Source organism: Hylobates moloch, unplaced genomic scaffold (genome assembly GCF_009828535.3).
Source record: "Hylobates moloch isolate HMO894 unplaced genomic scaffold, HMol_V3 SCAFFOLD_15, whole genome shotgun sequence".
Classification (NCBI taxonomy): Eukaryota; Metazoa; Chordata; class Mammalia; order Primates; family Hylobatidae; genus Hylobates; species Hylobates moloch.
This window is the reverse complement of record NW_026652290.1, coordinates 84,616,302-84,631,606: the sequence shown is the minus strand read 5'-3', so window position 1 is coordinate 84,631,606 and position 15,305 is coordinate 84,616,302. Positions and strand designations below refer to the sequence as shown.

General features: G+C 38.1%; 1 protein-coding gene across 4 annotated transcripts in view; it reads right to left on the bottom strand.

The window, feature by feature from the left end:
• Positions 1-15,305, bottom strand: part of SLC8A1 (solute carrier family 8 member A1) — a 343,373-nt gene that overhangs the window by 312,986 nt on the left and 15,082 nt on the right. For 3 of the 4 annotated variants that reach the window (XM_032177402.2, XM_032177405.2, XM_032177404.2), the window contains exon 2: positions 7,216-9,047. In XM_032177402.2, the coding sequence (XP_032033293.1) occupies positions 7,216-9,023 (1,808 nt within the window). In that variant the 5' untranslated portion in view covers positions 9,024-9,047. The remainder of the gene's footprint in view (positions 1-7,215; positions 9,048-15,305) is intronic. The other variant, XM_032177407.2, reaches the window with a different exon arrangement.

Sequence of the window (15,305 nt, the reverse complement as noted above, 5' to 3'; positions counted from 1 at the left end):
TTCCAAGTTTAGCAATCCTCCTAAGCCTATCTTTATCTCAGGAAATTTGTCATGGAAAAATGGTGTGGGCTTGGTTTCAAGGGTCACCACAAGGCTTCAGAATACCTAGGACCCCAGATACCTCATATGTAAGCATAGAAAAGCAAAAATAAAATAAAAAAACTGTATCTGGAAAATATCTTAGGGTGTTTTATTAATATGTGAATTGCTAAGTATACTGCAGTGCAACACCCAGTTGCCCTGTTATCATGAGCACCAGCCTGAAAGGTGAGGGACTCAGGTTCTGCTTTTCGTTCTTACCTTCATATCTTCAACTGTCACCAAAGAACACAATGCCTATTCCCATATTTAGCCCTGTGGAGACACTGTAGGAAAGAAAGAAATTGTCATCTACAGCACCAAGTCCTCAGGAGAAAGGCAGGAAATGGAAAAGAATTGTTTATGTAGCCTGGCTCTATAGTGAAACAGCTGTATAAGTCTGTGAAAAGAAAGGGCCCTGGCTTGGCTCAACCTTTGGCAAATAGATGGGTATTATGTAGGCAGCGTGTCGAGCCAGGAGAGCAAGCAATGGAGGAGATTTCCTCTAATTCTTCCCATATTGTTAATTGCTGCTTTCCCTCCCAAGGGCCTTCTGGACCTCCCACCAGAAATCCGGGGCGGGAACTGCAAGGCACTGTGGGAAGACAGCAGCTTGAGTCCTGCCTGCCCACTCAGCACCTTCCACTGGGACCCTCAGTGGGCTCACCCAAGGCAGTTACGAAGATTGTCTCATATGCCACTTACCCACAGTACATTCAGCTATCTTCTCACCCTTTCCTGCCACCTGGCCCAGAGCCATTTAACTCTACTGTTACAAGGCTAAACTTCTGAGTTTCATGGCATTTATACTGTAATAAGGGACTAATTGACGTTCCAACCCAAACAATAAATCTCCAATGGTCAGATTTCAGCCACGGAGGGAATATGATGAAGATATTTTATAGGAAAACCTCAATCGTTCCCATGATATTACAATGTTGCCTGTAGGCAATTTGCCACATCTCGGTTTTGTTAGCTGACGGAGAAGGAAAATAACAACAAATAACCTCTTGTATGTCTTAGACCCTCAAGGTTGCTCTACTCAAAAGAATTAAGTATACTTAAATCTCCTTCCCTTGGTTAATGGTATCCTAAGGAAAGGAAAGCAAAGAAAACCTCTTCGCATTTCACAACTTAGTGTAAAATCCACTCAGATTTTACAAGACGGTGGCAGAGCAATAACTCTGAGAAAATGATGTGACGATAGCTAATTGTCAATGGCTAAGGACTCCTCAAAAGCTGCTCAATGTCCATAGGATTAAAGTAAAGCAGAACCATTCCTAGAGACCCAAGGACTAGGTAACAAAGAGAAAAGTAAAGTACTAACAGTATTTTACTACAAATCTGTTAAATTCTCTTTAGGACCTTCAAGAGGCAAAGCAGTATGGAAGAACAAGCACATAAGCTTTTATTTCAAATAGAAAAGGGTTCAAATCCTAGATCCATACTTTATTAGCACTTTGAAGAAATTACTGAATCTCTCTAAAGTTTCAGTTTTTTCATCTGCAAGGTCACTTACTTCATTGGGTCATTATAGTATCACATGTATAAAAAGCATTTGAGAACGTGCTTGGAAAACAATACCGTAATACCATTAGTCTTCCAAATTTTGTTTCTACACATTCCACAGATGAAAAGCGTTCTACAAATAATAATCCTTTAAAGGATGTATTCAGGTTGATTTAAATACCCTCATAATGATTTAAAATCCCGTTATACAAAATATACTTTCACTTAGCCTTTCATTAATTTTGATAATGGTCCTGTCTATTGAAACTGCCCATACTCTCAGATTTACCAAGGTATGAGTCTATCTTACAATGCACAATGCACATCCCATTTTTCTTTTAAATTATGCTTTTGTCCTCCAAAAGCAAATGAAAATACTTTGTCTAAAATCAAGGCTTCCTATAGTTTATGAAAATGTCTTTAAAATGAAATTTCTACTTATCAGAATTTGCACCATCTCATTATCTCCCATTTTAGAGTATAAGGAGCATATTTTTTCTATTTCTGTTATAATTCTTAGCCCACTGCTGGCCACAAATCCGTAGCTTATTAAGTATGTGCAGATTAACCGATACATAAATTTTCCTCTGCCCCTAACCCAGTAAAGCAATCAGCCTTCTATGTAATGGCCTTGAATGATGACTAAGAAAAGAGCCCATAATTTAAACATTTCAATGTGGCTGAACTATGAAATCTCAACTGCTAAGACAAAATTCCTTTAAATAATGATATTATAACCCCAAGCTTTAATTAGTGCTGGAAAAATAAGATTATAATAACAAATATGGCAATCTGGTTGACACTGTAAATAACCTTTCTGCACATAATCAATTTAGGCTCCTGGCAGTACTAAATTCAGACTCATAAATGTTTTTTGGCTCTTATCCTATCTTATTTTTATAATAGCTATGCATTCAGAAAACATGCATTTATAAAAACATCTTGTAGTTATAATTTAGGTTTGCAGATGATATTATATGTGATTTGGCTCTAAAAAGAGATAAATATTCTGTTCTGAAAAGATAATCCACTAAAGCAGAAATCCATTCAAACGCTAAAGTTATTCCATACAAATTTCTTACATTAGCACATTACCTAGGAAAATTATATGTCAATATAAAATATCATACCTCCATCATATGCTCTAAAGGTAGCAGATAAAATTCTACTGCTATACAGTAAAGCTTGAATATGTTGGAGTTATTAAATTATGGGCAGAAATTAGTATGTTCTAACAGCCTTTCTTGTCTTGTGATATTTTTCTAATATTTTTCATCATTTCTGATTTCTCCACACAATTATTCTTCTGTTCTGATCACTTCAAGTTTTCTTAATATCTTCATTTCACCTTGTTTACATCTGGCTGTCTTATTGTATTTTGTTCTACTCTCAGAATTGAATTGCCATCTCATATAGCTAAGTCTATAGAGAATTCTATAGAATTCTCTAGAATGAGAATTCTATAGAATTCTCTAGAATGAGAATTCTATAGAATTCTCTAGAATGAGAATTCTATAGAACAAGAAAAGAACACAGGTCCCATAAATAGCAAAAACAAAATATTTATTTTCCCTGGAATATAATAATAATTCCAAAGAACCCATATAATACTGAAATTTTATTTCCTTTCTAGTTTTTTTCCAAAAAGAGTAAAATGTGATATAAATACTGAGCATCAGACAGCTATATTTGTTAAGATGTCTTACACATACTATTTCCTAAAGTTAATGAAGTTATAACTACACTTAAAAATATAATAGTTGTTAAAACAAAATTAAGTTTGTGTAGGCCCATTGTTTAATGTATTATACTATGACTAGGAACCTCTGGTAAGCTGATATTCTAAGGAGTATATTAGGTAAATTAGGTAAATATTCTAACTTACATACTCTGATTTTTCAACTCTGTATTTTAAATATATAATACTAAATGCTCATAATCTTTTGAATTGTCTTCCAAAAATAATAGTATTGCTGGGCTATAACTAATTAAATTTGATTTGTATCTACATTAGTTAATTAGCCTTATCATTTTTCCAAAACAGTTAAGCTAATGTTAGACCTTGAAATACCAAACAATATTTTGTAATAATTATTACCATTAAACTAGAACCATTAAAGAACAATCATTAACAGCACTTCAGATGTGTGGATATTACCTACCAAACCACAAATCAAATTAGCATATTCTTCATTTATTTTTTATTAGCTGTTAACATTAGACAGAATTCCCTGTTGTAAGTCAAAATTAGTTGGCATTGGTTTAGTATGTGTCATTGATTGAGTTTACAAAAAAGCATGTGCTAGCTGTTAATTATATCTATTTAATGGGATTTTGCTTTGTAATTTTAAAATGTTTTGCTGAGAATATATTTTATTAGAAATTACAAGCATCACTTATCACTTATCGAGTTGAAATAATTCAACTCATTTATGTGAGAATATGAATAAATATGTATAGACATTTTTATATTATAAATTTAAATGACTACTTCTACACTAAAAATAAGATCAAAGATTAGGAATCTATCTTGTTTTTGGACTCGAACAATCACTAAAGCTGTATTGCCTCTTATTCTCCATCCTTGATCAGATTGGACCTTATTTCTACCCTGGTTAGGGGCTTCTTAAAGTTAGCCTTTAAATTTAGGCTTTTCCAGGAATTTCTTTATAGTGCTCTGGAAAGAATCATAAAGTCTGGCTTCGTGCACAACATTAAACGAACACATTTTTGTTCAAAGTACTTCATAAAGCTTGGTGGTGCCATCAGCCTTGTTTAAGTACTGTAGGTTTTGAAGGAGGACATCTTTCAAGATTAACTATGTAATTTGATGAGATATAAATTCATTCTTAAAGATAAGTTGGGTTTAGTCTACATAGTCTGACTCCATTGCATGATGACAAACTCTTTCACTTGGATCTGACTGTATGGAAATAAGACAACTGCCAAAGGAAAAATGATCCATAAAGAAATAATGTTTCCTAAGCTGCTAACAGGGCAGCACAACTCCATTTGACCCAGCAATCCCATTACTGGGTATATATCCAAAGGAATATAAATCATTCTATTATAAAGACACATGCACTCATATGTTCATTGCAGCACTATTCCCAACAGCAAAGACATGGAATCAACATATCTTTGATAATATGTTTTTCTAGAAACCTTGTGTTTGAATCCTGGTGCTTAATTTAAGGTGAAGTCCCAGCCAAACAAATCTGTACAATCAATAGACCTATTTAGCATCTACAAAGTTTGTCAGTAATAAAATTATACGACGTCAAGATGAAATCTCTTCAAAATTAAAAATCTAGAAAAAAGAAAAATATAGGGCTGTAATTTCATTCCACTTCTAAATTATATGCTTTGCCACTTCTAAAATTTCACATTTCAATTGAGCAAATGAAGTATAGTAACAATTTTATAGAGCAAGAAACTTGCGATTGATCTTGAACACTCCTAAGAACATGTATATAGAGATAGCATGAATTATTAGCCAATTTTCACCAACTCCACCAATGTTTACCAATTCTCACAAGAAATCTAAATTTCTAAAGATGGAATTTGGCAATATTCCTTCCAATTTAATTGCATAGGATGAATGTTTTAAATGGAACTTGGCAGAATAAGTTATTCTATCAAATCAATGTCAATCGTTTTTAAAAATCCTTTTCCTTATTCTTCTGCATTGTACCACCCAAAAGAAGGTTATTTATGGTTTGGTAAAAGTCCTGAACTGCAGAATAGATAGGGAAAGACTGCTTTTCAAATAAACCAGTTTAGAGTCCTTATTCTTAAGAAAAGGTAATATTAAATTTTCAAAAGAAAATATGCTTAGTCAAACAAACAAAACACAGATTTAAGGTGTTTTAAGGGCTACCCTTATGAGTTCATTTAACAACACGAAATATACCTTTAACAACACGCAATACACTTTTACATGGATTACAAGTGCTATCTACTACAGAAGGGTTCAATAATTGAAATGATTAGAAAACATAATCGTTAGGGAAAATATAATCAATAGGGAAAGAATTCCTAGCAAAGGAGTAAAGGTCATTTATGTTAACCTGGGCACACATGAACTTTCCAATGCAAGACCATTGAAAAAATTCTTTTTTGGATATGAAGGATATTAATTTGCTACTAGATCACTACCTTTCAGTAAAATAAGTATCTCAACAAAACACATCTCAATAATTGGAACACTAACAACATTATAATTAACATAAAATAGATATTAATCAAAACACTATGCTCCCTACACAATCAGAAGATGGATATTATAATCCCTGCTTTGCTTGATTTCATTGTGATATTGTACTCGACACTACTTATCACTATAGTGTAACAACAAAGAGATGTAAAGACACTGGAAGGCTCTTTCAGGAAAATCTGTTCTCTCTGCCCATCCCCTCCCCCTTTTTGGTTTGTTTTCTCACTTTCAGTAGGAGAAATTTCATATTTAAAGAGCGTGCATTCACCATTTGGCATATCATATGCCATTATCGTAAGAGTTAACTATTTTAGCACTATATTTATATATTTATTTTTCTTCCCTGAAATTTCTAAATGTCCAGTGCTTCAACCAACATAATCATTCATTTTAACGGCCTTTGTTGTACTGCAGATATTATAGCCAGGCTCCCTGCCAGCCTCCCTCCCTCTCTCCCTCCCTCCCCCAAACCCCTGCCCCCAGAAATTGTTCATAGAGTCAAATTTTCTGGTTTGCTTTTGGTGAGTTGAGTGCAACACACTTTCCTAGGCAAAGGGGGAACAGCCCTGTAAATATCATCTCTCAGTGGAAGAATCACTTAACAACTGGGTACTTCATATTACTACAGGAAGACAGTGCCACTGTAAAGTACCAAGAGGAAGAATAAATTTTTCCTTCTTTCCTCTGACCTGCTCCCTGACAACTAGACATGTGGACAGAACCTTATTTCTCTCTCCATCACTGTATCAGTGGGGTAGAGGGTTTGTTTAACAAGGATGTAAAATAAAACCAGACTTGAACTACAAAAGGGCTGGATGGCCTTTCCCATGTGGGCATAACACTGAAGAAGCAGGATTGGTCATAATTTAGCATTGGCATTTAAGCAGAAACGTTAACTTATATTGTCACAAAACACAATGTCACATAGAAGCCACAAAAATATTTTCAGCCAGCTCTGGCAGCCAAGAAATTCTTTTCAGAGGTGTTTCCTTTTTGGATTTTCTCAATTTGTACTCAGAAATGAAGTTAGAGACCTACTGTGATGTTTTAAATATTCCTTTTCTGAGTATATACCATGTGATTCAAAATAGAAGACAAATTTTTCAGCCTGTCTTAAGTCATCTGATAAACTGTGTCCCATCACTCATTTTATCATAGTCACAATGTACTTAAAATGTATAAATGTATAAAAGTAAAAATAAAATTCTGATGTAAATAAATTTAAGATCTCTGTGTGCAGAGCATATTGATAATTGGGACCCAAGCAAAGACTGATATCTTGAAAGAGATCTTGTATAAAAGCTATTCCATTCCTTGTATGCTATTTAATTTAAAAAATGATGCACAGACTCACATTCATAAAAACACTGAACTACACACACACGCACACACACATATAATATAGAACTTACACAATTTCATCATTCTGGAATTCGAGCTCTCCACAAGTGTCCTCAAAATCCTCCCCTCCACCTCTGGCAGTCCCTTCGATGGTTTTATATGGAATGATAACATTTCCTCGAGCTCCAGATGTTCTCAATACTTTCACCTCCATGATGCCAATGCTCTCACTCACATGAGTCACAGGTTCCTCAAAAGTAAAAATGCCTGCGTGGTCATCATCAAAAATAGTTACAGTGGCAGTGGAGGGAGATCCGAGGCAAGCAAGTGCAGAAACATGATTGGCTTCCAGTATGCCATCTTCTGAAGCTTCAGAAGATACTTTGACATTGCTGAGGTGCACAAGGAAATTTTCATCCTCCTCAAAGATATCATCATCTATGATACCCACTCTGATTTCCTTCTGGGTCTCACCAGGCTTAAACACCACAGTTCCTTCAGTAAATTCATAATCGGACCCAGCATTTGCTGTGCCGTCCTCTGTTCTGAAGTCAACAAACACAGTGTTGGTCAAATCACCACCTCTGCGGATAATGGTAAGGGCCACAGTACCACAGTTCTCCAGACACTGATATGTCCCTTGTTCAAAGAAGATCTTACTAACAGGGTCATTTTCAGTCACTTCAGTGTTGACCTCATGCATGCTGACAGCCTTCCTTGCTTGGTCGGCTGCATGCCTCTTTAAAATGTTGCCAGCTCCAGTCATGAGGCGAGTAGCTTGAATGCGATAAAATGCTCTACTTTTTTGCTGCTGACTTAGGACTTGGTAGTTAGCTAATTCTATTAATTGCTCTATTTCTTTATCTGGATGCTTCTGCTTAAGTTCCTTCAGAATCCTAGCCATTTCTCGCCTAGCTTCTTCATCATCTTGGTCCCTCTCATCCACCTCCAAAACCAGAGCACCATCTAAGAAATTTTCAACATGAGAATTGACCACTTTCCCATCCATTTCAATTTCAGTCTTAGAAGATGGCCTGTCTCCTTCATGTTCAATAATCATCCCCCTCTGCTTGCCAGCTCGATACCTCTTGTAGACGTACTTGTAAAACAGAAGTCTCCTATCCGCTACCCAAGCGAACACAACACAGATGGGAAAGAAGAAGAAAGTAAGCAAACCTTCCCAGACCTCCACAACGCCAGGAGATATGACAGACAAAATAATATAAAGCCAGGTGTAGGCAAAGATGCTCCAGGCTGCCGTCACAAAGAACACACGCAAATGCTTAATCTTTCTTGTCTCTCCGTCAGGGACCACATAAACACAGAGTGCAATAATGATGAACATATTGAATGCAGCACTTCCCACGATGGTGCTAGGACCGAGGTCTCCTGCAGTGAAGTTATGGCCGCAGACTTCAATTACTGAAAGGAGAATCTCAGGAGCAGAAGATCCCAGGGCCATCAAGGTCAGGTTAGAAACTGTCTCATTCCAGATCCTCACAGTTGTCTTGGTGGTCTCTCCATTGGGTTTCTTTATGGTTATTTCTTTTTCTTGAGATGTGATGACTTCTATAGAGGACATGAACCGATCAGCTATGATAGAGACTCCAAGAAACATGTAGACCATGGCCACAAAATACACAGTAGCTCTAGCAATTTTGTCCCCAAAAGAAGGGTCTTGGGGTTCCCAAATGGGCAAAATCACCCCTTTCTTACAGTAATATGATCCAGTACATTCACCAGTTTCATTTCCTTCTCCTTCCATTTCTGTCTCAGCAATTACATGGTCCACATGGGAAAATAAGAGAGTCACAATAACTAACAGATGAAATCCCATTGAAAAGGTGGGTGAAAGACTTAATCGCTGCATGTTGTACATGACACTTCCAACTGTCACAACCTACTGGTAAAAATAAGATGGGGGAGAGGGCAGAAAAAAAGTCATGTCATTAGAGCTGCATCCAAAGCATTACTGATTACTTATTTTTATTACTCTTACCAAAATTTGTTTGTATTTGACCATCACAAAATCTATGGTGAATGATTGTTCTAAGACTCCATCAGTGACTAAGCAATCCTTTGTGAGGTTTACAATTCAATCTTTCTGTGAATTTACTACATGTAGTACTCATTCACTGAGCAAGATACACAATTGACTTATTGGAAAGGAAAAGTTCAATTTATATAAGCTTTGCCTTATTAAACACACATTTATGCATGCTAATAGCCAAAAAATACAGGACTTTTGAAGCATTAAACAATTTCCTCCTTTTTACTAAAGCAGATTTTCTTCTAAATTTGTGTTAGTACATCATCTTCCAAAAACAGTTTCAATGCTAAAAGCACCTTATTACAACTGATGCTTTGAAAATCAGACTCTGAAAAAATCCCACCAACACAAGGCCTGGTGATTATCTTAAACGCCAGAGAGCATCTTACACTGTATTTCATGAAATCATGTCCTATTGCTCCACACTTACTTGGAAACAGAAAACTTCAAGCTTGCCTGAAATCAAAGCTCAATGGCATTTGTTCTTGAGGAGAAAAAAATTCTGCTATAATGCAATATTTCCACACATTAAGTACAGTTTTTAAAAGCATGTTTTGATGAGAGCACATTTCTTCCTAATTTTCAGCCAGCCCAGGTCTGCTGATACATTAGCCGCTGGGCATCTGGTTCTTCAAGCACAGCTCTTCACATCTGTGTACAGAGCCTGTTTTTCTGCAGGCTGGAAAGGGAGATAACCAGGCCAAGGCCTAGTTGTGGGTGAGAGCCTGGCAGGCTGTGGAATCAGCGTCACCAACCTTAAAATGTTCCTTCTCGGTGTCGGTCATATTTTCCATGGTTATTCTAAAATACATATTAGTTCTGTCGAGGGTTCAAGTGACCAAAAAATGCAGGACCAATAATTCCATTTAAATTAGCTCATGTGGCATGACAACAGTGACCACAAAATATACACATGATGAAGGACTGTAGGCAAGGAGGGCCATGGCAACAGAGTTCAGTGAGCAGCACACAAAGCTTGGTAGGCATAGCGGTGGACTCAACCACCACGGCCTTAAGTTCACCCACCAGCTCAAGCAAAACTCTACTCAGACCTTACATCCCCTCTGCTTCCAGAACCTGGGACGGAGGTGAGGGGAAACTCAACTAGAGGAAGGTCTGCTCCAAGTCAAGGTAACTGTCTCCCAGGCCTTGCAGGAGGGACCAGTTATGACATCAGATAAAGCAGCAATAGGAAGAAGCCCTGAGTCAGAACATACCCTTATGTCCTGGAAAAAGTTAAAAGAGGAGCTGGATTAGAGGCTTTCATAGCTTCGGACTGGCTGAGAGCCACCCCACATTCGCCTACACTCTCTGGCTCATGTTTGCTGCTGATGGCTTATACTGCAAACTGCACCAGGGCCCAGGAGAACACCCCTGCCTAGGACGTTCTGGCAGGCCCTCAGAGATCCCACCATAGCCTAAAGCCCTTTATAGCTCATCACTACAGGGAGATAAGCTTCTTTGACATTTTTCCCATACTAAAGAAAACCAGAGGAGGGTTATAGCAGTAGATTTTGAAACTAAGTAAAAGGCTGAAAAATAGAGACAGCATATTTTCAAAATATGCAAAAGTTCTGGTCAGTATGTCTGCTTGTTCCGTCTTTGAAAGGCTTTGAGATTTCTGCTTGAAACAAGGTGAAATTTAACCATCCTGCAAGAATGGTGGAAAATCTAGTTCCAACTCCCTTGTGTATCCATTTCATCCACGATATTTATGCATGCTTAACATGTATGTTAGAAAGACTTGCTAGGCTCTCTTCTAGATCCTGAGAATTCACCAGTAATAAAACAAAGTCTCTGTCCTCCCAGAGCTTATATTCTAATGGTGGAGGAAACAAACAAATATAAATATCAGAAGGTTAAAAAGTCCTATGGTACATGTGTGTGCAGAGAAATCTATAGAGGACAAAGAGTATGTGAGTGTGTGTGTGTGTGTGTCAGTGTGTATACACATGGCATGCATGAGTTCATACTAGATGGTTAAGGAAGGCCTCTCTGATAAGGTAGCACTTGAGCAAAGTCTTGAAGGACACGAAAGATCAAGTCTTATGGCTATCTGCAGGAAGAGAATTCCTAGCAAGTGCAAAGGTCCTAATGGGAATCATGCTTGGCATAGTCTAGAAACACAGAAAACCAATGTAGCAAGAGGACAATGGACCAAAGGGGCAGGGCTCAGGAGTGGGAATGGATCAAGAACAGTGAGTTGCCATAAGGCATGGGCTTTGATGGGGTAGAAGATGAGAATCACTGGGAGGTTCTAATCAGAGGGTGGTATGATCTGATTTTTCTTTTAGAAGAATCTCTCTGCTGGTTCAGTTCAGAATAGACTGAAGGGGCAAAGGTGGAAACAAGGAGACCAGCTTTTGCCTACTATATAAAATCTAATTTATAAGTGACCCCAATACTTGGCAGGTATACAAAATGATACAGAGATATCTAACATTTAAAATGGTGAAAGAAATGTCTTGGGGACCTGAAAGAATCAGAAAGGTGAAATATTTGTAATAAATAGTAGTACTGAACATAAACACTGAAGAGAGATTCAAACGTGTGTCTGTCTCCAAGACTGATATAATTAACCACTCCCTTCAAATTACTGCCAAATCACATCATTCCATTATTCACATTTCAGCCAAAATGAAATTCCTGAAGTGCAGATCTGACACTCTTCACGTCCCTTAAAACTCTTCATTGGTTTCCCGCTTCCCTGAGGACAAAGCTCAAACCCCTCAACAGGCTTTCTAAGACCTTTTATGATCTGGCATCTGAGCTCCAGAATATGGAAATTATTCCCATTCCCTGAACAAGGTAACAATTTCTTACATGCAAGTCTTTGCAGATTATTCTGTGTCCAAAACTTTTTTGCTTTTTCCTTCTCAGAAGCAAGTTTCAAAAGAGCTGAACACCAAATTATAACCAATTTCCTGAGAGAATACTAGATTCCATTCTTAAACAGTCATGGATACCATGCTAAATTCTCTCTATACATATCAATTATATTTAATATTTCCATTAGCCAGCATTGCTATGTTACAAAATTCCTAGTGTTGCCATTTCCATTATAGTCCATGAGAACAGCACCCCTGGAGTTGTGCAATGCACAGTACCCTAACAATAATCCTAAATAGCAGGTATTATTAGCCCATTTGGAGGTTGGATAACTGAGGCTTAGATAGGTTAAGTACTTGCTAAAAGTCATACGGACAGTAAACCCCTCAACTAAGACTAAACCCCTCAACTAAGACTCAACCCCTGGTCTTTTTCCAAGACTGATACAATTAACTGCTCCATTATATCATCCCTGATAGTGTGTGAAGTAATCTTTGAGAACTATTGGGGTTGGCTTGGACTAGCCCGTTGGAAAGCCTCTTGGCTTCCATGTAGAGTCAGGAGGGCCTAGCTAGCAAAAGTCTTGTGGAAGGTTTCCAATAGCCTGGCTTTTATCTTATGGATTAGACTCAAACAGACAAGCATCAATAACTGTGATGTAACATGAGGGCTAGCATGTTCCTAGAGACAGGTGTCCTTCAATCTGGTCTTTTAGCAATTGCCGGGCAACCTCTTCCTGCATGCACTGTCAGGGCAATCTCCTAGGCCAGCCAAGAAAAAGCCCTGCCCTTTATCCCTTCCCTAGCCCACATCCCACAATATGTTTTTAGCCAAAAGTTCACCGGATGTCTAAAGGTAGACAGATCAGTAAAAATCCATCATCATTATCAGAGAAAAAGGAAGGGGGCTTCTGGTGTTAACTAAAAACATTACAATTATATTCAAAAGAGGGCAGTATTATAATTTGTGAACAGTGGACACAGCACACTGATGTAGCTTATTGGCAATGAAGCAACTGGAGAGAACTCTCTGGACTTGAATTTCTTTTTTGTATTAAATTAATACCAAATCCAAATGCCCATGAAGATGTAGAATAGGTGTTATCTAAATGTGAGTTCCTTCTTCGTCCTTTTGTCTCCTTTCTTTCAGGGTCTTTCCTCTATCATCAGACTCCAAGTAGTTCTACTTAACTCTCCCCATTTTCCCTCAAATATACATTTCCATACAAATTAAGCAGAAAGATAAGAATAGAGACTGTGGATATGTTGATTTGCTGCCTGGCTTTCTTATATTCTGCCTTAATTTACCAATACAAAGTATAGGCTGATTTTTATGGTGGATTCAGATCAACTCGTACAACTATGAGCAGTACTAACTTAAAATATCCATTACATCATCCAAATGAGACTTCAGCACAGTATCAAGAATACCCAAATTATCTTCTGATCACTATTTATTTTAAAACAACACACAACCCATCACCTACAGATTACAGACCCAAATGGCACTGACAAAGGGTGGTAAAAAGATATCCAGCTGTGAGTAGTCCAGCCAGCTGTGTTGGAGGAAGAGTTCACAGCTACAAGGAATAGAAATCCACATCTGCAAGAGATAGATCAAACTTCTTTTGTAAAGGATGAGGGAGAGCTTTTGGAGCAGAGGCCTGAAGAGTGGTTGGCAGCATAGTGACCATTCCCTGCTGGAAGCTATAGCCAGTTTTGACTAACAAGGAGGACGTGACTCAGAGCAAAGGCATATGCTGGCATTCCTACCAGCCCAATATATTGGACAGTCAGCCTAATGGCATCCTCTTGATTGGCAGCCGGGTTTATTCCAAGGAACTCCTTGACGGCCTTCATCAGTACTTGGAATTCCCTTCTATGTAATTCTTGCTGACTGAAAGCCTCAAAGCTAAGCAATTAATCTGTTTCTAAGGCAACATTAAAGCAACCATAAATCCTTATCCACTACCAAGGCAAGCACTTCCAAATGCTTCTAGACAAAGAGATGATGCCAGAGGATGAAGGCTTTTCTCATCTGACCATCTCACCTAAATTGAAAATTATTGCCCTGGCTCCAGCCTCAGGCTATCAGACCATGGCCAGACTTCAGGAAAAAAAACCCTCATTTACACAGAGACTCTCTGCTAATACCTAATTTTCCCCTCCAGAGAAAGAGTTTCCTCTTTGCTGTTTAATACTTTGGGACAGGTCCTAAAGGGGATGGGCTATGAGCGGTCACATCATAGGCTCAAGCCTTTCTCTTAAACTCACAAAACAGAAGTCAGGCCCCTGCCTTATGTCCGAAAATACCCGCTGAAATTGTCCAGGAAAGGAAGAAACTAGGGTGAAGGTAGGCAACGTGGTCACAAAAGGAAAGATAGACTTAGGATATAAAATAATGAAGTTGTGGAAAACTCATGAGATGCACCGTTGGCCCTTTCCCCTACTTTATTTTTCTAGATAGCACTTATTACTTTTTTGTTTTTGTTTTTGAGACAGAGTCTTGCTCTTGACGCCCAGGCTGGAGTGCAGTGGTATGAACTCAGCTCACTGCATCCTCTGCCTTCCGGATTCAAGCAATTCTTCTGCCTCAACCTCCCAAGTAGCTGGGATTACAGATGCCCGCCAACCATGCTGAGCTATTTTTTTTTTTTTTTTGGATTTTTAGTAGAGACAGGGTTTCACCATGTTGGCCAGGCTGGTCTTGAACTCCTGACCTTAGGTAATCCACCTGCCTCAGCCTCCCTAAGTGCTGGGATTACAGGCGTGAACCACCACGCCTGGCCAGCTCTTATTACTTTTTACATGCTATATATTTTATTCAATGGTTCTATTTATTGTCTTTCTCTCTTCAAAAGATGCAACTCTCTAAGGGCAGGGATTTTCGTTTCTTTTTTCATTGATGTATTCCCAGTTCCTAGAGCACAGCCTGGCACATAGAAGATGCATAACATCCGCTGATTGAATGAGTAAAGTAATGCTCACAGGGTCATGTGCTGATTCACCAAATCTCCAGTGGTAAATCAGAATCTGGGAAATGGGCCTAAGCATTTGCAGTTAAAAAATGTCTGTGTGAAATGGTTGCACCCTAACATGAGCAGAGTTCAAAATCAGATTGTAAAGTCAATGTCAGTGTTAGGAAGAGAGGAAACACATGATTCAGACCCATGAGCAAAGACTCTGGGGCTGGAAAGACTGATCTCCAGCATAGAGAGAGCACCTGGGCCCTGACATTTTCCCCACAACCTGGGTGTGTGTCTTCCAACATCAGCCCTGGCTT